This window comes from Corapipo altera, unplaced genomic scaffold (assembly GCF_003945725.1).
Source record: "Corapipo altera isolate COAL_440 unplaced genomic scaffold, ASM394572v1 109, whole genome shotgun sequence".
In the NCBI taxonomy this organism is placed as follows: domain Eukaryota; kingdom Metazoa; phylum Chordata; class Aves; order Passeriformes; family Pipridae; genus Corapipo; species Corapipo altera.
This window is the reverse complement of record NW_020885038.1, coordinates 128,866-155,766: the sequence shown is the minus strand read 5'-3', so window position 1 is coordinate 155,766 and position 26,901 is coordinate 128,866. Positions and strand designations below refer to the sequence as shown.

Here is a 26,901-nt window from a genome sequence, read left to right as displayed (position 1 = left end):
GTGTAATTGAATCTTTCCTTTTCAGACTGACATATACATACACACACAAACACACACTGCTGACCTTTTGAAATTTTCTAAATTTCTGACCCTGAGAATTCAAAGTAACTGGCACATGAGGCCTCATAGACTACCTTAGGCAACAGCTGTTGAATCTTAAAAGGGTTTTCAGTGAAGGCATGAAACTCTGCCTATTCAAAAGAGCTGATAAAGGATTGTTGTCCTGGACCTCTTCAAGAGGATCTGTGGTCCCCCTTCCCCCATTGCTGCCCTCACCCCTTCCTGGAAGTCACAGGCTTCAGGCTGGGAAAAAAAAAAAAAACAAAAAACAAACCCTGAAATAAAGGATTAGTGCATTATTGCAATGGTCTACACATGTGTGGGCACAAGTCTCAATCAGAAGCAGAAGGCATGTGAGCTACAACAAGCAGGCATTCCACTGCATTCTCAGCCCAATAACACATGGGAGAGTCTGTGGTGGATGTGGCAGAAATGAAAGGAGATGTGGGTCACCGGGGCCAGAAGAGGGATTATTCAGTATTCTGGGACACTAGCTAAGGTCAGGGAGAAAGCTGGAGTGTGGCAATATGGGGAAAGGTTCAAAACCAAAATACTCTCTAAAAGAATAGATCTCTGAGCAGGTAAAAAGGGGGAAAGAAATGAAAGGGGTCTCACTTGGGTGGGAGATGGCATTGCTGCAACAAGTGGGTCTCAGAGAACAATCAGGGCATGGAGAACTTGCTAACAGAGCAATAGATCCAGGGGAGTATGACATGGTCTCATGAGGAAAGGTGATACCCAGGATGATGAGGGGATGTTATCAAAGGCAGTTCCTGTACAGTAGCTGAGGAAATGTCTCAGTCAGTGTGAGAGCAGTTCAGCCCTGCTGACGCATGTCTGTGAGACACTTGCCAGAGGGCCCATCTTAGTAGTGATGGTAATAAGTATAAATAAGAGATTAAGCTAATTAGTGAGGAAAGCCTTCAGCGAATATGGTGCAGATATGAGTGCAATAGAGGATGACCAACAGGCATAATAGTAAAAATAATAATGAGAAGGATCATTATTATTTATACTCTTACACTAGTGAGAAAATTTCTTAACAAACTTATCTATTGCAGTTTGAACAAGGAATAAAATAACTAGTCACCACTCGTCCAACAAGCTGGTGATCAAAGCAACTAAGTGATTTAGAGAGATACAGAAGTATGGTGAAACAACACTAAGCACCGTGAAAGACAGTGATCTTGGTGCATCAGCAACCTCTGTGCTCATACGGCCATACTGATAGAGCACAAGGGTCCTTTAAAGAAGAATCTGAAGGGGATCAGAGAAATCAAGGACCCTCAAAAGTGTAGGGCACAGCAGAGGACAAAGCCTAGAGCCTTGGCAATGGGCAATGGAGTGTAGTGTTAGGCTTTGACAGGAACTTTCAACAGATGAGGAAGGATGGGAATTAGTGTGAAAGGGAAGGAGAGTATTTTATATCTGATAAGGAAGAAGCAAAAGAAGAAAAGAAGAGATGCCAAAAATGGGGTAGCATGTTCAAAACTACAAGCCTGAGAAATAGTTGTCACAGTAGCATAATGGATGAATACAGGAAGGACAGAGAAAAAAGTGCTGTAGGAAATAAGACAAGTTCCAATGTGCCTATATATAGAGTTGCATAAAAGATTAAGGTAATATCCCACTTCACTGAAACATTGACATAATTCAGTCTACAAAGGTACTTTTCCTCTTACTTTGGTTCTAGAGAGAATCTCAGTATTAGTGACCTAAATTTAACCTTGTTAGATAAAATTAAATCCTTCCTCTGTAGGATCCGAAACCCAGCTGTCAGCAGAAAGGAGCTTGGTGGGCCTATGCAGCAAACTTTGGGCAACAGATGCTGAGAGAAATCCCTGCATCTGAAGGACTGGACCTTCCTCACAAGACCTGTTGATATACAATTATGTGGATTAATCTGGCTCCTGCAGCAGGATAAGGAAGGACTTTAAGATGAAATTATCAAACCATGTTGAAACCCCTTTGTTTTCTTCTCCCCCATGCAATCCTGGTTAAGGAAAATATTAATCAATTGTGTAACTGTAGCAGAAACCTGTGTAATCCCCTAGTTACCATAGTCAGTCCCCTAATTATCATAAACCATCCTCCTCATTAACATGTCCAGCCCCCAAGACCCTTAAATTGCACTCACGTGTTCAATAAAGTATTCCAGTTTCTACCTCCATATCTGGGATCATCTTAGCTTTCTGGACCCTTATACTCCTCCACAGGTAGACTAAACTAAAGATTTAAGCTCTTCCTGATTCTAAGAAGACACAGGAACTCTGTGATCTGAAAACACCCCTCACAGCACCTGATGAACACAGCAGAAATCATACTGGGGGAGCAGAGGAGAGATAGAGGGTGGGAGATGGAATGAGGATGAAAAAATTAAGAATTCTGCTTTAATCGTATGAAACTTGACTTCATAGTTAGATAATCAGAAAAGTTTGAGGGTTTTTTTAATATTAACTATTTGATTTCCCTGTAAACATAAGAAAGTTGGTCTGGGACACGGGACTCAGTACCGACTGTGCAGAAAAGGATACAGGAATGTATTTTATCTTCTTTTTTGTCAAGTACCTTTACTCTAAAAAACTACAGTTGTTTTGGGGCAAGACCAATTTTCTGAGGCAATTTTAACCATCAAATTTCTGTCCTTGCACCAAAATGCAATATTTGAATATTCCCGTTTATGCTTAGTATTTGTCCTGACAAAACATTGTCCTCCACAGAGATGTCTCAATAGGTACTTAGATTTAGTCCCCAAATCTGAGTTGTAATATAGTAGATGTAGATGTCCTTCTCAGCTTAAATACATGAGTATATTTGGTGAAAAAAGATTTCATGTATCAAATTTCTGCCTCGGAACCTGGAAAAACTTTAGTATTAACTTTGAGGAACTGCATTCCAAACGATTGATGATTGCTTTGCTTAGGCTTTCCTTATCTCTTCATCATAGGTATTAAATAACAATTTTCATCAAATTGTTTACTATGTTAACTTGATTAAGTTAAGCTTCAACTTAACTTGAAGAACAGTCATCATGTTTCAAATGTGAAAAAAAAACCAGTTTTTTTGCAATTATGCAGTAAACCTGCCTTTCCCCACTGTACATGATTCCTTAATAAAAAGTAATGATTTTTTTCCTGGAGCTCCTTTCTCATGTGACGTCAAAATGTCAGCTTATGATATACAATGAAATAATTTTGATTTAATCAATAGATCAACCTTTTTTTTAAGCCTTTCCCAAGGTTGCAGCATTTGCTCTGTATACATGGATTGACATTTCTGAAAAAGTGTATGCTCCCATTGCAAACACCTCTGTCTAATCCTCCTTCTGTCCTCTCAACTTTTCCACTTTATTCAATTGTGATGGTGCTCAGCAGTGAGGACTCTGTCATCGGAACCTCAGAACTCCTTCACTTCTCATCGGCCTCACTAAAACAACCTGAGTTTCTTAACTTCTGGTTAAGAAGCTAACTAAGCTAGTTTTTAGTTGGTCTTTGAAGAACTAAGAGGCATGAGGTGCTAACAGTCTGTTAGAGCTCTTCTATTGTTACAGGCAGCTAAATAAAATCTTTTTTTGGATTTAAAACTGCAAAACAAGGAGAAAAAAGCAGAAGTGTTCTAATTGTTAACAAAAGGAAAAATTGACACAATGCCAACTATAAGTTTTATGTTCACTTATAACTATATGTCATGATTTTGCAACTGTTTCGCTGAGGTTTCACCCTATGTGGTTATTTGGATGCTTGAAGTTCTGTTTCAAATCTTGCCTTAAGCACTGACATTTTTCTACAATGGTTCTTTATTAATAAAAGGTCATATTAGAAGAGCATAAAAATGACCTTATCTCAAATTTACTTAATTCTAGAAATTTCTGCAGCAGCTTGATTTAGATGCTATCCAATTTTCAATTTAAAATTCAAGGCATAAAGTAGACATCAAAGAGTAGTAAAATCACCTGTCTTCATTCCCTGTGATTTTTGCAAAGCAAGCTCAGTACAGCTTTTAGATAACTGAAACTAAATGGCGTGAATGACTGCCAAAGTGACAGAGAGACTGTCACAGCCTTGATAACAATAACCAAAAATTTCCTTCAAATATTTAAGTGTTGTAGCATTCCAACTTAATGATTAAAATTTCAATAATTTCAACTTCATCAATTTACATTTGAGTTTGAACACCTCTTTAAAATCAGACCTCAATTTATTAGATAATTTTAGCAAGAAGTACAGTACAGTAAATATGGAATAGTTTATTTACAACTGAAAAATTATCCACCATTCTTTTAAAAATCACTTTTCCTTTTTTTTAAGTGTGCTGTACACTACAGTCCCACAGTCCTGGACACACAGTTTTACTTTTTTCAGCACAGTTTAATAGACACAGATGTAGTGACAGTGATCATCATCATGGCCAGGCTTCGCGAACGAAGATTTGGGAAGGGGTTTACCCACGTTTGCTACAAGCGTGCTGGTGGCTAAAAAGGCCAGTATAAGACAGGCATGTCCGGCTGCAAAAGGCACAGCAGAAGGACTCCTTAGGCGGTAAATTCTGCAGGGCACAATTCTTTCTGCGTTGTCATTTCTCCTCAAGGGTGATCCTGCATGCGTTCTCAAAGGAAGCAGCAGCGTTACAGATGGTGTGTCTCCAGACCTCCCGACTGGAGGCCAGAGTAGATCAGTTATGTTGATCAATATGGCCAGGGCTGAGATGTTGTTTCAGGGAGTCCTTGTATCTTCTCTTTGGGGCTCCTCTCATGCGGCAGCCAGTGGTAAGTTCACCATAAAGCAAGATCTTAGGGAGGCAGCGGTTGGTCCTTCATCCTTGAGACATGCCCTGCCCAGCGCAGCTGTGTTCTCAGTAACATGGCTTCAATGCTTGTGACTGCTGCGTGTTCTAGAAAAGATGTATTGGTCACATAATCTGACCAGTGGATGTTTAGGATTGTACGGAGGTAGCGTTGATGGAAGCGTTCTAGGAGTCGCAGGTGGTGGCGGTAGATGACCCATGATTCGGAACCATATAAAAGAGTAGGCAGCACGATGGCTTTGTCAACACTGATCTTGGTACTTTTCTTCAAGTGTTTATTTCGCCAAACTCTTTTATGAAGCTGTCTGAAGGTACTGTATGCCTTTGCTAACCTGTTGTCTATCTCCCCGTCAGTCTTACCATTCAAGGAGATGAGGTTGCCTAAGTAATTAAACAGCTGAACTGATTTGAGCTCTGATTTACCAATGGTGATATGGGGATGATGGAAGACTTCCTGAGGTGCTGGTTGATAGAGAACTTCTGTCTTCTTTAAACTGACTTCCAGCCCAAAGAGCTCAGCAGTGTCTGCAAAGCAGGATGTTAAACGCTGCAGGGTTGTTTCTGTGTGAGTGACGAGGGCCGCGTCTTCAGCATAAAGCAGCTCCCGGACAGGATGGTTTAAGGTCTTGGTGTGGGCCTTCAGTCGCCTTAGGTTGAAAAGGCTTCCATCAGTACGGTATCGAATGTAGATACCGTCCTGATCATCGAGGTCTGCTGTGGCCCTTTGGAGCATCCTGCTGAAAAAGATTGTGAATAGGGTAGGAGCGAGAACGCAGCCTTGTTTCACACCATTGGTTATTAGAAAGGGCTCAGAAAGTACATTGCCATATCTGACTTGGCCATGTTGATCCTCATGGAGTGAGATGATCATTTTAAGGAACTTGGGGGGACATCCTAAGTGTTCCAAAATCTGCCATAGACCTTTCCTGCTCACAGTATCGAAAGCCTTGGTGAGATCAACAAAGGTTACATAGAGACCTTTGTTCTGTTCCCTACACTTCTCTTGCAGTTGTCTGAGAACAAACACCATGTCTGTGGTACTCCTGTTGGCTCTGAAACCACATTGGCTTTCAGGTAGAATTCCTTCTGCTATGGCGGGTATTAGTCTGTTCAAGAGTATTCTTGCCAGGATTTTGCCAGCAATGGAGAGCAGAGTAATACCACGGTAATTTGAACAGTCTGATTTAACTCCTTTCTTCTTATATAAGGTGATGATGACTGCATCACAAAGGTCTGATGGTAGTTCGCCTAGTTCCCAACAGCGCAGTACAAACTCGTGAAATTTAGCATGGAGTGCTTGGCCCCCATGTTTCCAGACTTCAGGTGGAATTCCACCAACCCCAGTTGCCTTGCCGATTTTCACCTGCTGTATGGCCTTAAGTGTTTCTCCTAACGTGGGGGCAGTATCCAATTCATACTTCACCGGTTGTTGTGTGATGGACTGAATAGCTGAGTCTTGGACTACACGGCTAGTACTGAAAAGAGTCTGAAAGTGTTCAGACCATCAATTCAGAATGGAGGTTTTATCTGTCAGAAGTGTTTGACCATCAGCGCTGAGTAGAGGACTTTGGGCTTGGTATGTAGGCCCGTATGCTGTTTTCAGGGCTTCATAGAATCCTCTGTGATCACCCGTGTCTGCGCATAATTGTGTTTTTTCAGCAAGATTGATCCACCACTTGTTCTGGATGTCACGGAGTTTCTGTTGGAGCTTGCTGCATGCAAGGCGAAAGGCTGCTTTTCTTACGTACCACGATGGCAGTGCAAGGTGTGCTTGTGGGCGGTTCTATTCTTCCTCAACAAATCTTGGATCTCTTGATTGTTTTCATTGAACCATTCCTTGTTCTTCTTGAGGGAGAACCCTAAGGTTTCTACAGAGGACTGTTATTAAAAACAGCACGATGCTGTTTTTAATATGGTGCCAAAGTGTTTTAGGAGACGTGTCTGTAGAATCCATGGAATGGTTTTTGAGCCTAGTTTGAAGATTAACCTGGAATTTGTTTCTCACTGTGGCTGACTGGACATTGTTAACTTGCCCCTTTTAGGTTTGAATTTAAGATTGAGGTTAAGTTTATAGTGCACCAGCCGATGGTCTGTTTGGCATTCAGCGCTGGGCATCACACGGGTGTGGTGGACTTCGCGGACATCCCTCCGACACACCAAGACATAATTGATGAGGTGCCAATGTTTGGATCTGGTATGCATCCAGGTTGTCTTCAGACTATTTTTCTGCTGAAAGATAGTATTAGTGATGGTGAGCTGTTGCTCCACACAGAATTCTAGCAGAAGGCGACCATTACTGTTGCAGCTTCCAACACCATGCTTGCCTAATATTCCTTTCCAGGCTTCAAGGTTCTTACCTACTCTGGCGTTGAAATCACCAAGGATAATGATCTTATCATCTGCAGGAACCTTCTGGGTAAGGCGGCGCAGGTCAGTGTAAAATTTATCTTTTTCAGCAGGGTCAGCTTGGAGAGTTGGGGTATATATACTAAAGAGGACAACGTGTTGCTTGTTGTGTAGTGGAAGATGTAGGGAGATAATTTGGTCAGAATGACCTGTTGGCAGATTTTTGAGTTTAGGAACAATAGAGGTTTTGATCATGAAGCCGACTCCTGAGAGATGCCTTTTGGTTCTGGGCTTACCTGACCAAAAGAGTGTGTAACTGGCATCACATTCTCTAAGGCTGTCTTCCTCGTGAAGGCGAACTTCGCTGAAAGCAGCAATGTCGATATTGAGACGTGACAGTTCATGGGCAGTTAGGGCAGAGCGACACTCAGGACATCCGCTATCTGCTGAATCGAGCATGGTTCTGATGTTCCAGCATGCTAGAGTTAATTCGGGTGCACCTTTGGAGGCAGGTGTATGCCTTTGTCTTTTGATCTTTGTGTGACTGCATTTGTAGAAGATGTCGCTACAGGGCTTTGCAAATGCGAGTAAGGCCTTCAAGCCTGCGCAATGGATTTTTTAGGTGAGACGCAGCATGCATTGAACTGAACCCACTCTTTAATCCTAAGGTTCATCTGCCAGGGCCAAGCAAGCTTGGGCGGTGGCAGTGAGGTCCTCAGGACATAGGTTTAATTAGAGTGACCTTCTCTTAGATGGATGGCCTTACAGGGCTAAGCGAGCTCCATCTGCCCGGGTTTAGAGTTGTCCTTCTCCTCTGTGTGCTCCGAGGCTCCCCATCTCATGTCCCACGATGGCACTGTCCGCACCAGCGAAGCTCCCACTCTCTTGCTCCTTTCCGTGCCCAGGGTCGGGCCTTGCGCACACGCACGGGGCCAGGCCGGGGCCGCAGCGCTGCGAAGCATGCACTCCAGGAGTGACAGTGAACCATCTTATAAAATCATACATTGATAAAAGTTTTATAGTCAGAACTTCTTACGGCAAATCCTTCTATCCTACTTCTTAGCTCAGGCCCCCAGATTTGAAACAATAGCTCTTGCAACAAACTTAGATACTGTTTAAAAGGACATTTTTAATCATAATTTTAAACTTTCAAAGGCCAGCAAGTTGTACATGTAGCTTTTAGATGATTATCTGTAATTGGGAAACCTTGATTTTCTCCTTTGTCCAGGCAAGATACAGAATTACACTCACTGAGTAAGCAAAAAAAAAAAATAAAAAATTGTCAGACTACAGGACATAGTATATACAAAATACTTTAAATGCTTGTAACTAACATTACATTGTCTTTATTTCATTAAAAATGCCTGAAATGTAATACCTGACTCATGCAGTGTTTCAGATTGTCCTCTATCTTAAAGCACACTGTAGAACTTTCAGGTGAGGTGGGAAGGGGAACATTTAAAAGAAAATTGCTTATGTTTTGACATTTTTTGTTATGTAGATGCTCTAATACAAAAAAAGGAAATGAAGTTGCTGGTGGTACCATAATATTCAGTGACGACAGAATATACAGTCAAATATAGTAAAATTTCTTCTTGTTCTGCCCACCAGGCTCCTGTTTTCTTATGAACCAATTTTGCTAAGCCCTCTACGCGCAGGTCCAGCTGAGCTGCCATGAATGTACCACTACTGGCATTTACAATTGCTGGCTTCAAAACTAACAGAGTTCAGATTTTACTTTCTTCTTTATGAAATATCCTCCACTGACTCAACAAAGCATCACATAATCAAGTACTTAGAAACAGTTAAGGACTTACCCCATCCTATCACAATGTATGTCTGCAGAAGTCGTCTTTCAGAGAGTACCACAGTTATCAATAATGTGTGCAGATAAATTCCTTCTACTAATAGCCAAAAGTAATTTGCCCCAACAAAGTAATGCATGAAAAACTGGGCAGTCCTGCAAATTATTACAATCTGTAGGAATGAGAGATCAGGAATCATTGTAAATATAGGTGTCATAATCCGCATATCAGAATTTTTACTGATGAGTTATTAAAATAATAGTCACCATTAACATCTTGCAGTTAATTTTGCTTGTTGATGTGGGCAAGCTTTATTCTTACAACATCCTACAAGTATAATTTATTCACAGTGGTCACAAATGAGGTGTTGTTATTCCATTTTCTAGACAAATGTAAGAAAATTAATACATTTTCCTAGTACAGAAAAACCTTTATACTGTTTTTCTCTCTCTTAGTGCTGTTTCATAGAAAATCACAGAACCACAGAATGGTTTGGGTTGGAAGGGACATTAAAGATCATCCAGTTCCACCCCCCGACCACGGACAGGGACACCTTCCAATAGACCAGGTTGCTCCAAGCCCCATCCAACCTGGCCTTGGACACTTCCAGGGATGGGGCAGCCACAGCTTCTCTGAGCACCCTGTGCCAGGACCTCACCACCCTCACAGGGAAGAAATACACTGTGTGATACTGTCCTGGTTCCAGCCAGACAGGTGTAACTTTTGCAGCAGTCAGGAGATGTACGGCAGGACCTCAGGGTTTTCAATCCCACCCCAGTCCTGCGCAGGGCAGTTGCATTTTTCCAGTTTGCTGGGTGAGCAGTCAGGTGGCATCAGTTCCACATGGTGAGTGATTGGTGTGAATCATTTGCCTACCTCTGTCATTGGTATTGTGGATGTTACTGTTCATTTTATTATCTCATTGCTTCTTCCAGTAAATTGTTCTTTTCTCAACCTGCGATCTCTGCCTTTTGTGTCTCTAATTCTCCTGTCCTTCCCACCGTAGGGGGATGGGGAGAGTGAGCGAGCGGCACGTGGTGTTTTAGTGAACACCAAGTTGGGGAATACCATTCCTAAACCACTACAATTACTATTGTCAGAAAAGCAAGATTTGTGTGCACTGCTTTATGCTATGTATAAGAGGAGTGAATAAATGTGGTGTTAAATAGGTGCCAAATAAATACTGAGATTTCTTCCTGAAAGTTGCAGGTGTGAGTTGTTTTACTTAGGTGTCTCTTTCTAAATATAGCACTCCATTAATATGTTATTTCTATAAGAGCCTTCCTATAAAATCAATCTATTACAATTTGTCAAATCAGAATTTTATCTTGATTACGCCAAATTTTATCAGCAAAATTTCAACATCCTAAGTTCGATCAACAAATACCTCAAAACCTGATGATGGCAAATTTCCAAAACTGTAACTGTTATGGCCACTAGCAACACATATTTATTATTAACTATGAAATAACTCATTACCTCTGGACTGAGGTATAGTATCCATCCAGTTTCATCATTTGGTCTCTTTGAGTAAATATTGTAGTATACAGTGTCTTTTATAAGAACTGCTGTGGCACGCAAGATAAAAGATGCAAATAAATTCATATGGATGTAGTTTCTTGTGCAGTGAAGTTTTCTGTGGGAGAAAAAATAATGTATGAATCCTGTGGAATATATTTAATTTGCAGAAATAAAATTTTAAAAAATCAACAAAAAAAGTAGCAAAACAGCTGTTGTATTCATATTGTTGTCATGAATGGATTTTGCTTAGGAATTGCTTTTGTATTGCTTATAAGGAAAACACAAGTTATTTACATAGAATCACAGAATAGTTTGGGTTGGAAGGCACCATAATCTCCTTCTCATTCCACCCCCTGCCATGGTCAGGTACACTTTCCACTAGAACAGTTTGCTCCAAGGCCTGTCCGACCTGACCTTGAACACTTCCAGGGATGGGGAGACCACAGTTTCTGTGGATGACCTGTGCCACGGCCTCACAGAAATTTCTTCCTAATATCTGGTCTAAATATACCCTCTTCATCTTAAAGCCTTTTCCTGTCACTCCATGCCCTTGTCCGAAGTCCCTTCCCAGCATTTTTTGTAACCCCTTTAGGTACTGGAAGGCTGGAATGTACCCAAGCATTGCAATCTAAGTCATACATTTGACTACATAAAAAGGAGAACGTGTGTACAGGAGTCTGTACTTCTAAAATACATGTAAATTTGTACTAACCTGAGTAAAGAAAGTATAAGCAGAGCTAATAAAAGTGAGATCAGAGAAAAGTAATATCCTATAGTGTATAACAGCTGTAATGTGGTAAGTAGTTTATGTTCTTCTTCCTAGAAACAAAGAAGAAAAATATGTTATCTAGGCAGGTGGGCAGATCACAAACACAGCTCAGAAACTTTCATGTTCACCTTCGAGTTGCAAGGAGCCAGGGTAGAGTTCTTGTGCCTGCCCTCTGCACTGCCTTGTGAAACCAGTGTATGACAGAGACATCTGCAGCCAGCCTTAGTTTCTTTTTAAATTCAAAAGCACTCTCAGACTCATTTCAAATTTCTCCTGCACAAACACCATTCATAGTCTGAATCACAGCTACTCATTGCCATGATTCCATGCACCAAACAGATCCTGGTGGGTTGACAGTTGCAGAGATCAACACACTCAACCTGCACACACAAGTACGCTTACTCTGTGTGTGGCCTGGAGACACAGTTATAGATCAGTTGTGCTGTACAATTTTGAGAGTTAGCTCTGTCTAGAGATATTGAAATAGTCTGACTTCAGCCTTGAGTTCAAAGAAAAAAATAAAAATTATTAAATTGGAGTTGTATAGAACGTCTTCAAGTGACAAATAAGACCCCAGAGGAGGAAGGAAAGCACTTGCATTTTCGTAGATTATCATAGAACATCCTGAGCTGAAAGGTACCCACAAGGATTCCAAGTTCAGCTCCTGGCCCTGCACCACAAATTTCCTTCCAATTTGCTTCATTTAACTTTTTTTTTGCTCGGTTTTTCCATTTTAGCTGCTTATGTCTACCTCTCAACTATTCATACTCCTTTTCTAGCTCAATGAAAGTTTCTCTGCAGAGGGAATGTAAGATATATGTGATTTTCATAATCCATATCTGGCCTGCAGAGATTTTCTTGGAACCTGTGTCTTTTCCTCAGTGAGTTTGCTGTTTTTCTTGTTTTCCTTCTCAGCACCAGGGATTTTAGCACTGTCTTTCTGCTAGTAGTTGGCCTTAATAATTTTATGCTTGTGAGCTGGGCCTCTCGAAGAGGGTGAAAATGACCTGGGAGAGCAGTGTGGCTGCAGGAGATTTCCAGCCATTAGTCACTAAATAAACTGAAAGTTTATAAATTCATGTACTCACTATATAAAGAGCTTATGAAAAACTTAGTAGTGGTAGTGCCTGGAGATACTGAACTAATAGTGTTTCATTACTAATCAATAAAGCAATGTTACTCGATAAAGTAATAAACAGCACTCATCCAATAAAGTAAAAAATAACAGTGCTCACCTAAAAGACTAATTTTTACATCAGCTAAGCTGAATTCCATGGGAAAAGAAGTTTCCCCTCTGTTGACAAAGTCCAGCTCTCAGGTTGATGCAATACGGAAAATACAGGATGGAAGGCGTCAGCACTAGAGAGAATCCTCCAGTCTCTGACCAGTTAAACTTGAAATGACCAATTAATGGCTCATTAAGTGTTAAAAGGCTTATTAAATGTTGAAGGGCTCAGGAGGGAAGTTGTCTGAACTTGATAGACTACTATGATTTGTGGAGATGATGGGATGTTTGCATTTAAGTTATTTGCTTGACAGGTTGTAGTCTTTTTCTATTTTATTAGGAAAAAACAGCATATGTGAACACTAGACTCTGAACAGAAAATAATTTGTGGCATCTAAAGCAGGAATCCCCTTCCTTAATATTTCCTCTTCTGCTGCTTCTAAATAAAATAACAGCTTTCCATTTGGTAATTTAAATGAAATTTGAACATTCATTGCAGGTATTCAGTGGAAATGTTTTGTCAGTTACTCAAGAAGGGATTAAGAAGATTAAAGTATTCAACCATAATATAAAACATACTTACTTTTTTTTTGAAATGATTTTTCTCAGAACATTCTGAACTATCCCGCCAAATGTCTGTGGAATTTTCCCTTGTTTGCCAAATCCCTTCATCCAAGCAGACTCTGTATACATGTCCTATGCTTCCTGAAAGTAAACAGAGGTTTAGTCAGAAATATCAAAATAAAGATTTCATTTTTCATACACGTTGGAAAGATTTCTTCCTTGTACCACCACCCCCACTCAAAAAAGCCTTTTGTCTTTGACAATATATTTTCCATATTTACATAGGACAAAGTAGGAATGTAATCTAGTAGAAATAAATTCCCAGAATGTACCTGATTTTTACAAACAACCCCACACAGTTACTACATCCAAAAAAAAAAAAAAGCCTAAATCTCACTTTATTCTTTTTCCTCATTAAGCTCCTAAGCTCCATCAAATATGGGTAATTCATTGCCCAGGTTATGCAGTCAAAACTGTAGGAGAATTTGATTAGGGAATGATCTTTCCCAGTAACACCTGGTATGGCAAGTGTTGCAGGGTGGTGTTTCAGTTCTGTGCTATGGGGCCCCTTCAGCACCTGCAGTGAACTGGTGAATCTTTCTTGGCTTTCACTGCATTGTCCTAGTTTTTATGGAAATTCAGACAAAAAAAGAGAAAAAAGAGTCTCTGTTACATGGAGGGAAGATGTTTTCGTGTTTATTGTGAAGAGCTGGATCTGTTCTAAATTGTTGGCAGAAGCAGTTGTTTGGAAGATTAGATAGAAGCTTGGTCTCTTTCTGCTTATCAGCATAAAAAGGAACAAATGATATTAAAGAACAAACTATGTGTGGTGTGAGCTCGAGAAAGCTGAGATAAGCAGCCTATAGTAGTCTCCCAAGTGTTAAAAAACTCAGGCGGAATTGGTCCCTCCAAGTGGTATTAGAAATGCAGCTAAGAAAGGCTGTGTGGCAGGATTCACAAATGCTGGTCTGTGGTAGTAGGAATGCCCTTTCATTTCTTTAGGAGAAACGTAATGTTGTTTGTTCTTCAACAATTTCGCTTCTGAAGATGTTTTTATTTTTCCCTTCCCTTTTCCACTCCTGCCAGGAAAACGCTACTTGGAAGGCTTGTTTGTTCACCACACCACTTGCTGTTGGTGTGCTATATACTACTGGAGGGCTGACTGCTTGGTCTGCTGCTTGGTTTGGCTCTTACAGTTTTCTGGGAGAGAACTTCATGTCTGGGGGTCAGTGGGGACCCCAGAAGTTGAACTTCAGAAGCTGAGTCCCTGATCTGTTACTGTCAATAAAGTCCTGACAATATCTTTACGTGACCTTGCAAATGTTGCTTTAGAGCAGACAATATGGAGATGTGGCAAGCACAAATGGAAAAAAAGAGCAAATAAACATCAGCAATGATTTTGTGCCTCAATTCAGAAAAGGGGTAGAAAGAGCCAAGAGAGCACTCAGACAATTCAGAGGACACTGGGACAAGGTAGACAAGCATCACCTGTCCTTTAGCTGGATTCCCAGCACAAACTTGAAGACAAGTTACCACTTTCACATTACCATTTTCCAACCATGGCAAATATGAAGGACAAGGAACAGAGACATTTCCTGGGGGTGAGTAAGGCCAGCAAACAAACTGATCAAATGTCCCATTGCAATGTATTCCTGGGGAGAGAAGCAAATACAAGTTTTACAAAAAGCTGTCCAGACAACGGACAAACCATTGTGTGCTGTTCCAGGTAACCTGCAAGCTACTCCAGAGTAACAAGATGTAGCAGATAAACATCGTGCATTCACTGCGCAGTGCTCCATGCCCAGGGCAGAAACAGCTGCTGCCTTTCTTTCTTGGATCCACACAACAGCTGCAGGTTTTACACACTTTACTAGGAGATAAGGGTATTGCACTTCACAGATACTGAGGTCAGACCTCACTGTGGTCTGTAACTTCCTCGAAAGAGGCAGTGGAGGGGCAGGCACTTATCTCTGATCTCTGTGACCAGTGACAGCACCTGAGGGAATGGCTGGAGCTGTGTCAGGGTAGGGTCAGGTGGGATCTCTGCAAAAGGTTCTTCCCCCAGAGGGTGGTGGGGCACTGACCAGGCTCCCCAGGGCAGTGGGCACAGCCCCAAGGCTGTCAGAGTTCAAGGAGCATTTGGACAATGCTCTCAGGAAGATCGTGGGATTGTTGGGGTGTCATGGGCAGGGCCAGGGGTTGGATGGGATGATCCTTGTGGGTCCCTTCCAACTCAGGAAGTTCTATGTGTCTGTGATTTTACAAGACTATGATCCTGAGGCCTCTGTGGTCCAAATATAACAGTCAGATTCCAGGCATGCTATCACTCATTGGTTTTGGCACATGCAGCAGACTGGTAAATGGAAGATATTTCACCTTTCCTGAACCCTGTGACAACTGTTCTTAACTCAGACCTCTGCCAGCTTCTCACAGTGACTTCTCTTAGTCTTTGGGTAATATCTCTTATTTGGTAATATCTCAGACTAACTCAGTTTTAAGATTCATAGGTATCATATCACTCACAGGACTTAAGGTAAATATAAAACATTTGATAATGCAGAATTGAAACAGTGCAATCAGGTGACAGTAACAAAAAATAAAATGCATTAATGGTTTCCTTAGTGTCTTTCTTTTTGGGATACACTGAAATTCTTCTCTCTTAGCTTTAATGGGTTTGCCCATCCTAAGCTAGAAGAGTATATCCTGCTTTGCTTAGCAATACTTTGAGAAACTTATGTGGGAAGAAGAATACAGGGAGCAACACTGTAGTGAGATAGCTAGTGAGATAGTGCTATCTCACTAGCATCTTTTGGGGGTGTTTCTGCTCAAACACAGAGCACAGTATGTGCATTCTTACAAATTCCATTCTATCTTTGAGGTTCAACATGTGTGGCACCATCTGTGTTATGACCTGTGTAGCTGTTAACATTTACAGCTGCCTTTTCGTTATTCCTTTCCCCAATTTCTGATCAAGGTTTGTTCAAGTGTAGATTGGGTAGGCTGCCAGAAAAATACCTTTTTTTTTTTGATTTCATGAAAACTGAAGTTCTGAGTCCCCATAGTTCTCTTCATCACCTACTACAAACTACTTCCCTCTAATATCTTGCCAGGGTCATCTGGTTTAGTTCTAATTGCCACCAAAGACACCATTCTCTGCCTTCGCGGGAGAACATACTCTTCTTTTGCATCATGTTGAGGGTTTCTGCACACTAATGTCACCACTGGTCATTGATCTCTAGCTGCTCACTATTCTTTCTCTTTCTTTCCTGTCAGCGTTAGTTGTAAGCCATACTGCATGTGTACTGGCTGAGCTGATCTGTGCTTTGCTTCCCTTGCTTTTCAGAAAAACACTTGTCGTCTCTGCAGTCCTCACCACTTTCTTGCCTCTTTGACTGTAGTCACATAGTGTGTAACTTATGCAAGCTTCTTTCTCTGACCTTTCTGTGTTTTCTGTCCTATTTTCCGCAGATGACTGACTTCTGACACATCCACCTCACCTCCTCGTTTGGAGTCCCCATCAAATTTGGTGAGGGTGCTTTCAATACCTGCCTATAGCCAGATTCACTTTTAATCTTTCCTTGGTGAACTGCAATCACCTCTCTCCCAGTTGCTTCTTGGACTTCTCCAACTACTGTAACCAAACCCTTGCTATCTTTTCTTTAAGACAAAACATCTAGCTGAGCCAAGTTTATACTCTACTGAGCAGAGTTTACACATGAGCAGAGTGAAATAATGACAGATTATAAAATCCCCTTTTGCCAAACAGCATAAAACTTTGAGCACCTAACCAAAGTTGGGAGATGTGGACTCAGGACAAGACGCTGTCCTCTGAAGCTTACTGCTCTTTATCCAAGAATCCAAGAGCCATAGACACAAGAGAATAAACAAGGGACATAAAGCTAATGTTTGTGTCAAGCAAACATGGGGAAACCTGGTTCTGTATCTCAGCTTATCATCCTAATGGCTGTGTCCCAAAATGCACAGGCAGTCCTGTGAGAAGGCAGCAGCTCCTCAACTGCCTTGACCAGGCAGAAAACAGACTCTGTCCTCTGTCATGTCCCAAGTGTTTTGAGTCCTTTTTTGCCATGGCTCAGGTTTCAAAGTATAGAAATGGGAGACATATTCTTTTCCCTGGGTGCTCTGTTCTCCTGTGGTTGGCATAGTTTCCAGGAATCGGGTTTGACTTTCTCTCAGGTTGAAACAGGAAGTGAAAACTGGTCTTACCAGGTTCTTACAAAAAATGGCTAACAGATACCTCTGGATCAGGCACTCAATGACACACCACAGTGGCATCATCTGCTCAGTGTTTCCTTTCTTTATATGACCTGATTTTATGTGTAGGAACCTAATATGTTTGTCATGGTTTGAGAGCTCCAAAATCCAGTTCCTTAGTCCTAGCCCCCTCCCACATCTCAACCCAGTGAGAGATGATTTTTCCAGACATCACATGAGACTCAAATGGGGGAAAGGGAATATATTGAAATGACTGTACAAATAAATACTACAATACATTATATACAATCTTAATTATCTCCACCATGACATAAGTATTTACAATGGATCAAATCTCTTCTCCCCTCCAAATAAAAGTCCAGGAGGGAAGAAGGAAAGATCCCTTTTCCACTTTCAGAGCAGTAGTCCGTAAGGCAGCAGGCTTTCTTCTTCTCATGCATGCAGCAGCTGCGACTGGGTCTCTGCCAGTACTCACGAGGGGTATCCAAGCCCCTCAGCCCGTCATCTTCAAACAAGGGTCTTCTCTTCTGTGAGCTCCATAGCAGGGACAAAACGCGCTTCACCACGGTCACATCATGGGGTGTAAGACCCCCATGAAGGTCCCTTCCTCAGGGGATTCACCCCTGAGTCAGAACATCTCGGGTAGCTTTCAGTTGGAAGCCTTTGCCTCAAGAGTTCTACCAGAGCTGCTGTGCTCTGTCTCAGGCTGCCAGTTTAGCTTGGCAGCAGCAGTGAGGGGGGGGGGCCAAGGTCAACCCCCTCTGCATTCCTTCTCCATCCCGGTCCAGCCTTCCAGGACACTTTGAGCTTCTCAGCTCCTCTCTCTCCGGTGCTGCAGGTTGCATTTTAGGACTTCCATCCAGTAGGAGTCCACCACCCCAACTTAAGAGGGGTCTCGAAAGGGTTTTGGGGGGTCTGGTTCAGTTCTTACCCCCAAAAACTCTGTGTAGAGCTTAGTCTTCCTCTCTCTCTCTCTGACAGTTCTGTGTCTTCCATGGCAGCATGCTGTTTGCTGCTTGGTGTTATCTCTCTTGGCTCTTTGCCACCGCTCTGTCCACTGCTGTTTTGCCACCGCTTTTCAGTATCTTTTGCTGCGGTTCACAGTGGAGAAACATCTCCCGGCTCAGCTACAGAGACTTAATCCAGTCTAACACTGTTCTGAGTCTCTGCAGCCCCCAACCGGGGCTGGGGCCAGAGCCCCCCCGGGGGGGCTCTTACCCTTTTCTCCTCGTGGTCTCAGAACATGGCTACCCTTCTACAACTACCTTCTCTTCCATTCTGGTTGTGATATGTTTATATTTCGCAGAAGCGCTCATTGGTTAAAACTTCAAAACTTCTAGGGTCACCACCCCCTGGGGTTTTACCATTTTATAACTGCAGGGGGAAAACTGTTTCCCCCCACCACAATGTTTCAGGAATAAGAGAGCCATTTCATGATTTGCATATTCATTAATGTTACTTAACACAGTTCTTTATTGTGCGGTTTAATTCCTTACCAGTATCTATAGTTGATTCCTGTAGCATTTTCAAGCATTCCTGTTTATATTTATTCCATTCAGCAGTGGTTTTTTCCAGCAGAGATCCTTTGGCCTGGGAGTGAAAATACTGTACATGAGGAAAATCAGTTAGAATCTTGTGGTCTTTAATGGTAGGATTCTTTCCATTATAAGAAATGTCAGAGAAGAGGAAAGAAGAGGACAGAGAGGACAGTGGAGGGTAGATAAAAAGGGAGATAAAGACAGACATTCCTTCTCTGGAAATTATAGAATCGCAGAAACACAGAAAGCTTGGGGTTAGAAGGGAGATTAAAGATCATGTAGTTCCAGCCCCCCATCATGAGCAGGGGCACCTTCCACTATCCCAGATTGCTCCAAGCCCCATCCAACCTGACCTTGAACCCTTCCAGGGATGGGGCAGCCACAGTTTCTCTGGTCAACCTGTACCAGGGCCTCACCACACTATTACTGAAATTTCTTCATTTACTGTCTCTGCCCAAACAAGTAATGTGTTGCCATAGTGCTATATTACCACAATTTTTTTTTTCAACTTCTGTAAAGTCCCTTTTGAAAGATCTACATAGACATTTAATTGCCAGGAACTGTGAGGGTGCACTAAAAATATTGTCATTTCATTCCTCTACTGTAGAAAATATGTGTTGATCTTCACTAACTTCACAGTCTTTCTAGTCTTTTTATAGTTAACTTATGCCAAGGTCAGCCATGGATTTATGTTTCTGCTAGTTTAATGTAGGAATCTGATTGACGATAATTTTGAGGGCTGTTTATTTTTACAGTTTTTTAAAGAAAATCAAGCACACCTGGTTGAGTAGTACAGAAAAAAAAAAAGAAAAAAAAAGAATATAAGAGTAATGAATAAGCTTTGTTATTTAACTACTACCACCTTTCCTCTGGTGTGTTCTGTACTCCTGTCCAGCATTTCAAAGACCACTTATTTCACTAGCAGCTGCACAATTGTACCCTAGACATATTTCTTTTCCTCTTTTTTTTTTTTAAGAAACACTTTTGTAAATCTTAGTTTTACTCTCTCATCTGCACCATGCTGCCCTTTTTTACCTGGACAGGACACTAATTTGCTTTCCTCTTGTGTCCATAGGTGAGAAGAGTCTTTGCCCTCAAGATTACCCATGTAATAAAATGGAGAATTGTTTTTCCCCTTTTCAAAATTTTCTCCATATAAAACATCTCACACAAATGGATTTTCTTATGCTCTGAACTTTTATAAGTACATTTATTTTCCTTTTTATTTGTTTGGGGTTTTTTTCTTTTTTAGGATGAGATGTTTTTGCGTGATTGGGGGGCTTTGCTGGGGTTGGGTTTTTTTTTGTTTTAGATGTTTTCAATATCTAATGTTATATCTAATACCTTATATCAATATATAATGTCTAGTATTACTATGTAATATCTATGTTTTAGATATTTTCAAAACTGGTTTTTTCTACACCTTCCGGTCTGGTCTTCCTCTTCCAGAGGAGATCAAGAATTTTTAAATTCTGAAAAGCTACATTTCTGAAGACAGTTTAATCTGGAATATGACGTTGATGTGATCTGTTTAGAAAGAATAGAAATAAAAGCACCTCAAGAAAAATCTCCCTTTTAGTAGTGAAGCTTCGAAGACAGTCTTAACTTCAGATTTAGTCAGCCTAATGATAGCAGACTCTACTGAGTCCCTTCTGGAAAGCCACCATCCTGTGATTACAAGAGCAGTCTCCACTGCTTGGCTGCTCCTATGCTGGCAGGCTCCTGGCTCCAGGCTGTCATGGTTTAGGAATGGTATTCTCCAGTTTAATACTCCCAATAAAACCATGAGCCACTTCCCCTCTCCTCTCCAATTGGAGGCACAAACGCAAAGATCACAAGCTGAGATAAGAACAATTTACTGGAAATAGCAATGAGATAAGAAAGAGAACAGCAACACCATCAGTACTAAGAATAGAGGGTACAAGAAAAGAAATTACTCACATGGAAATCAACCCCTGAAAACAGGCAGTACCAAACCGGTCCTTCCTCCACATTTGCTTGACTCTCTTCCCCCTGGAAGAGAGTCCCTTCCCCCTCCCCCAGCAATGATGTGAGGTGTCATGGAATAACCTCTGGGTCCCTACCATGGCTGGAACCAGAACACTTGCTCTGGCTCTTTCTCTTTGCCTGCTCACCCTGTACTGTGCTCTGGAATATTCTGTGTCCAAACATGCTTAGCTGCTCCTAAAAGCAAGAGCAATCCACCCTCAACCCACAAGGTCATACTGGGCCTATCACCCACCCTTTTCTTTTCTGGGTGAAGATGGGCTGAGACCGCAAGTAAAGCAAAAAAGGACATCGATGTCTGAACAGGCACTTGCTTTGACAGACAAATTCTTGCATGTTGCATGGGAGAGAGTTGCAGCATTTATAAGATGTGGATAGCTCTGTGACCACAGAGTGCTGATTGATAAAGGGACTGAGAGTAGAGTCTTAGGAGCCCTGCTTGGATGTGCTGGCTTGAGTTACCCCTTTAGCACTGGGAAGCCTGTAGGCAGAAAGGAAAGAGACCTAGACATTAGCATGAAAAGGTGAAGTCAGGGATGTAAATCAACAGTTGCTAGCAGAGAGGAAAAAAATTAAATTTATCTCCAATGATAAAATTAGTTCTAATATCAAATCTACTATACTCTTAAAAAAAAAATTAAAATTTCCCAGCTATAGACAAATTTTAGGAATGATTTTATATACAATGATTGAAGTGTTTAGGATGGTGTTGACATCTGTGGCATACACCTTTAGCAATGTAAGGGTTGCAGTTTTCCCAAGGGGACTCTCTCTACTTTAACATGCTCTCCCTAAATATATGGATATTCATATTTTCTGGAACATCTTTATCATACAACACTGACTGTAGAGGTTTTTAAGAGGGCCATAGCTGATAATTACTGTTTAGAAAAGCAATAGCTAAAAATAGAAGAATTAAATGCAAAATTGATAATTTTGGTAATTTGGGTTGATGAAGAAATGCCCAATTAGGATCCAAGCAGCAGAGAAAGGATAATCTTAGATGCTGCTTACAGTCCAATATTAGCACAATGACTTGATCATTTTTTATCCAGGGAAAAGAACACCAGCCTAAGAAGTCTCTGTGCAATAAGCACCCTGGTCTCCTGAAACCGGGGCTTTGAGAGGCCAGAGGCAGGCCAGCAGTCAAAAAACACTGTCACTGTAAGTTACCGAAAATGAAAATTGAAATGAAAATTTAAAATGTTACCAATTGTAATCGGTAAATTTTGGTGACCAAACCAAATGTAAGTTTTCTAAAACAATCCTTCTACCAAAAGAATGCTTTTCTGTTCTCCAGAAGAAGTGAATTTCCTTTTGTCAGGACTAGACCCTTTTTTTTGAAACTGCCTTTCCCACATGCATCGTTGTCCTGAACTTGTCTGAGCTTTGTGATGTGCTAAGGGCTGAGATTTATAACCAGAACAATGTATGGCTGTGAACTTCACCTGTGTTTGTTCCTTTGAACCTATGGAGTGTTTTTTTTTAAAGAAAGAAAAGAAAACCATATTTATTTACTTTCAAAACAAGAACAATGGAAACTGTGAGCTAGGTCTTCCTTAGGATCACTGTTTCATGCATGTTTTTACTGTGTAAAATGTTACCCACTCAGTGCTCTGCTTTTAGTCTCTCAGCTAATTTCCAGATATTCTACCTTAAGTTACAGGGAGTAGGAAGATTATAATTATTCTTCCTCTGATGGGCTCGTAAGATAAGGAGACAATATTTACAACAGCCATGAGAAAGGAATGCATGTTTCCAAAATAAAAAGCATCTTGACATTTCCGTCATCCAGGCCTCAAAATGCTGGGAACCATGGGAGATTTTTCAGACACTCATAGGTCGGTGAACCTCATTTGAAGAGGCAGAGACATGGAGATGACGCATTTGGAGACAGGACTCTAAGACAGTGTTTAAGGGAGAACACTTCAATTTCTGATAAACAAATGCATTAAGCAGACAAGGAAATACAAAGAAAGCCTCACTGCTACATGACTGCTTGTTTGGTTCCATTCCTGGAGACAAGGTTGACAGACAGTCATGAAGAAGTTCACTCAACCACAGTGAGGAGCAGTTTAAGCCTAAATGAACCACATCACTTCCTTATGGAATTGTCCATTTCTTCTAAGCTGCAGGCATGGTCAGATAACCAATACCTGGTCACTACTGATGTAAGTACCTGTGAGTTGCTTGGTTTTCTACCATGAAACTTTCTCATGAAAAAACATCAAGTCTATGTAAAACCAGAGCTGCAGCTGAAAAAAAAGTTGAGCTGTCAGCTGATCTGAAAAATCAATTTTAAATATACTTAGAAGAACATATAAAAGATTTAAATTACTAATCAGAATGGAACAGGTTTCCAATAGCAGCTGTGAATGCCCCATCTCTGGAAGCGTTTAAGGCCATGTTGGACGGGGTTTAGAGTGACTTGGTCTGGTGGAAGGTGTCCCTGGACACGGCAGGGGAAAATAAGGGTCATTTAGATCACAGAGAAACATGAATCCTTTGGCAGAGCATGCACCATGATAAACCTAATGCAATGTTTTGCTTGTAGGAGCCACAGCTGGAGGATATATGTCAGGACTTTTTGAAAATTTGTATTTAGCTGTAGAAATGAAGTTACATGAACCATCTGTTGAAAATCAATGAACCAGAGAATCAATTATGCTGGAAAAGACCTCTGAGGTGATCAAGTCTAACCTATGACCAAACAACACCACGTTAACTAGACCATGGCACTGAGTGCCACATTCAATCTTTCCTTAAACACCTCTGCGGACAGTGACTCCACCACTCCCTGGGCAACCCATTCCAAAATCAAATCACCCTTTCTGTGAAGAAATTCTTCCTACTGTCCTAAATGTTGCAGTACAGGGAAATATTGACATTTCTGGAGTTGTACATGCAAGAGAGGATGTTGAGAAGGAGTACAGGACAACATTAATGAGTAGTACTTGCCCCTAGTGCAACTCTGTCTGGATAATATGACTAAGTCTGATGGTCATACCTCAAAAGAAATCAGCAATTTATTTAGTTTGCTCAGAGTCCACAAACTGCACCAAGATGACACCTCTGTTTAAAAATATTTTTGATGCAGCAGAAAGTGCTGCCTGAAACTTTCATTTAGGAAATGGATTATATATGATTTGCAGACTGGTTTAAATTTAAATTTTTCATAAGTGACCACAGTATAATCAGGATTTCATGCTTTTAATTTTTTGTACTAAGCTACTGGAGAAATGAAATGTTTCTGTTTATTGAGACTATGCTATAATGGACAGAAAAAAATCCTTCAATGTATGTGTAAACCAGAAATAAAAGGTTAAATATTTTCTTATTCTTTCAGCCATGGTCCTGGTTTATTATTTTTCATATTTATAGAAGTCTTTGCTAGAAAATACAGATATAGTGATGTATGACTCTCATTCCTTTAAATTTTTCTTTCTTATGAAATAAAATATAAAGAAATATAGCACATATTTCTTTAAACAAGTTCCAAGAACCACTATGACAAAATAATTCACTATGATTTATAGTCTTGTGAAGTTTTGATCTCACACAAGTACTTGGGAGATTTTCTGTTAACACTGATGGAACCAGTGCTTTGGCCGAGGTGTTTCACAAGCCTAAGAGTTGTTTCAGTTCTATAAAAAGAAGCTCCAAACAGAGAAGCCCCAGATTTGAATTATAGAAAAGCAATAGGAATATTTTCTTTTTTAAAAAATAAGTTGTGTTTCCTGGTAGTTTTTTCTTCACAAAACAGCTAGAAACACAGTTATCAGCTCTATATCTATATATGAATTTTATTCTGTTGAATTGAAATTTACCACATATTATTAATTATTTTGAAAATTTATTCAAATCAAGATTTATATTAATAAATAATGATTATTAAAAACCTACTTGAAAATTTCCTTGAAGTTAATTACACTGAGATATTTTATCATTAAATACCTAAAATTCTTCAAATTATAAGACAATATAGAAGAAAGAAGTAAAAATTCAGATTTTTTTTATAGATTTAGCAAAAAAAAACAAAAACAAGGAAATTAATAGTTTAGTGGACCTCTACAAGAAATAAAGGTAGAACTCCTATACAGATTTACTAGCCTTCTGTAGGAGGGGGAGGTGCTGAATGAAACCAGTAACGCCACATTTCACAAATGGGAGATTCAATACTCACCCCTCATACAAGAGAAAAGCTAAAAGGTAGTGCCAGAAACAAAGCAAAGCTGGTTTTAGAACAGAGTAAAAACAGTAGAAAATAAACATGATTCACAATAGTAATGATATCTGGTAGGAAAACTGAAAAACAAATACAGTTCGATACTGATCAATCTTGGTAGGAAAAGAGATTATATAAATGGTTGTAAACACAATTTATTCACAGTGTGAATGAGTATTAATAGAAGCAAATTGTAGTAAACGACCTAGTAGAATTGAGTTCTAATATAAAACTCTACAGCTTTGCAGCCAACATTTCTCATGACTAATTTGTAATAAAAATAAGTTCTTATGTCAGAAGGATTTTTGAAACAAACATGCTGTTTGTGAAGGTTAAAATGCTATGAGGTAGAAATCTGCTTTCATACTCTCCATTATTAATTATTGAATTAGCTTACCTGTTTCACGAGAAAGAATATCATGACAGAGCTGGCAGATGTGGGAGATATTCTGGTCCAGAGTCCCACGCTGGAATCAAGACCAAAAAGTGTCACCACGCCCATTCTATTAAATTTGTCCCAATATTTCACTCTACTGTAGATCAATTTTTTCACTCTGTCTTGTACAAAAAAATAAAAATTAAAAAAAAGGTCTTCTTTTATGAGTGCCACTGTTCCGTGAATCTTCTCTACAAATAAGTGAGGAAGTGTCCTAAACTGTCTAGGTTTGCCAGACTCCAACTATGTTTTCGTTTTTTCTGATTAGAGGCAAAGAGAGCTTACTTTAAACTTCACAGCAATTTTGCTTACTGTAGCTTGTCCATTAGCCAATAAGAAGTCAGAAAACTATTAAAACATTAAGGGGCTGATGCTGTTCCCTTGAAGCTCCATGGGAATTTTGCCAGTGGTTTTGCCAGAATGAAATCCAGCTCCATAAATTCACATGTATACTTACACACATCTCACGAAATCATTAAAAGATGTCTTGGAACACAAGAAAAACTTTTTGTAGGAAGCTTGCTGACTCTAGTTGGCTGTTAGAAAGCAGCTAAATAATAGCTGGGTTTATGCTTTCTGATCATGTTTTGTCAAATATGTTTTGCAAATGTGCAAATGTGCAAACTGTCATGTTTTGTAAATATGCCAGTGCAGGATCAGGGAGAATCTAAATGTGCAAAAAAATTTGTGACCAGCAGTTAAAATTTTGCTAGAATTATTGTGACATTTAGTGTTTTCTTCACAGCTTCAGTCGCCAGGTTGGAGAAACTGACAATGAATTTCAGCTTAAATTTTCAAAAAATTTTTCCAGTTGTAGAGAAATCCTGAATACATTAATAAATCTATACATTATGTAGGTTTAGAGAATAAAATAATTTATAATACAATAATTTTAGTGTCTTGTTTATAATTGTCATGTTTTGAGTTGGGAATATGGAGAGTCAAGAGGATGTTGCGTCATTTGTTTCGAAGAGAAATGAAACTTGTGGCTATTGAAGGATAGTTCGTGTCCTTTTCAGAATTAGAGAATCATAGAAGTGTTGTCCAAATGCTTCTGGAGCTCTGGCAGGGTTGGAACCATGATCATTTCCTGTTCCAGTGCTCAACCACCCTCTGGGGGAAGAACCTTTTCCTAATATCCTACCTAAACCTCCCCTGACACAGCTCCAGACATTTCCTCCAGTTCTGTCACTGGCACAGAGAGCAGAGATGAAGCTGCCTCTCTGCTACCCCTCAGGAGGAAGCTGCAGACCCCAGTGAGGTTTGACCTCAGTCTCCTTCAGGCTGAACAACCCAAGCTCCCTCAGCAGCTCCTGATAAGGTTCCTCTGGGCTCTTCATGTGGCACTACCTTCAGGGCACTGCTGACT

General features: G+C 40.4%; 1 protein-coding gene across 4 annotated transcripts in view; it reads right to left on the bottom strand.

Moving 5' to 3' along the window:
• The window catches only part of GLP2R (glucagon like peptide 2 receptor), a 41,764-nt gene that overhangs the window by 13,098 nt on the left and 1,765 nt on the right, over positions 1-26,901 (bottom strand). The window contains exons 2-8 of one of the 4 annotated variants that reach the window (XM_027668438.1): positions 25,494-25,650; positions 18,823-18,931; positions 14,641-14,745; positions 13,113-13,234; positions 11,248-11,354; positions 10,494-10,650; positions 9,027-9,186 (exon numbers count right to left, since the gene is read on the bottom strand). In XM_027668438.1, the coding sequence (XP_027524239.1) occupies positions 9,027-9,186; positions 10,494-10,650; positions 11,248-11,354; positions 13,113-13,234; positions 14,641-14,745; positions 18,823-18,931; positions 25,494-25,598 (865 nt within the window). In that variant the 5' untranslated portion in view covers positions 25,599-25,650. Of the gene's footprint in view, positions 1-9,026; positions 9,187-10,493; positions 10,651-11,247; positions 11,355-13,112; positions 13,235-14,640; positions 14,746-18,822; positions 18,932-25,493; positions 25,655-26,901 lie in introns of all 4 variants that reach the window. The other 3 variants (XM_027668435.1, XM_027668436.1, XM_027668437.1) reach the window with 3 other exon arrangements.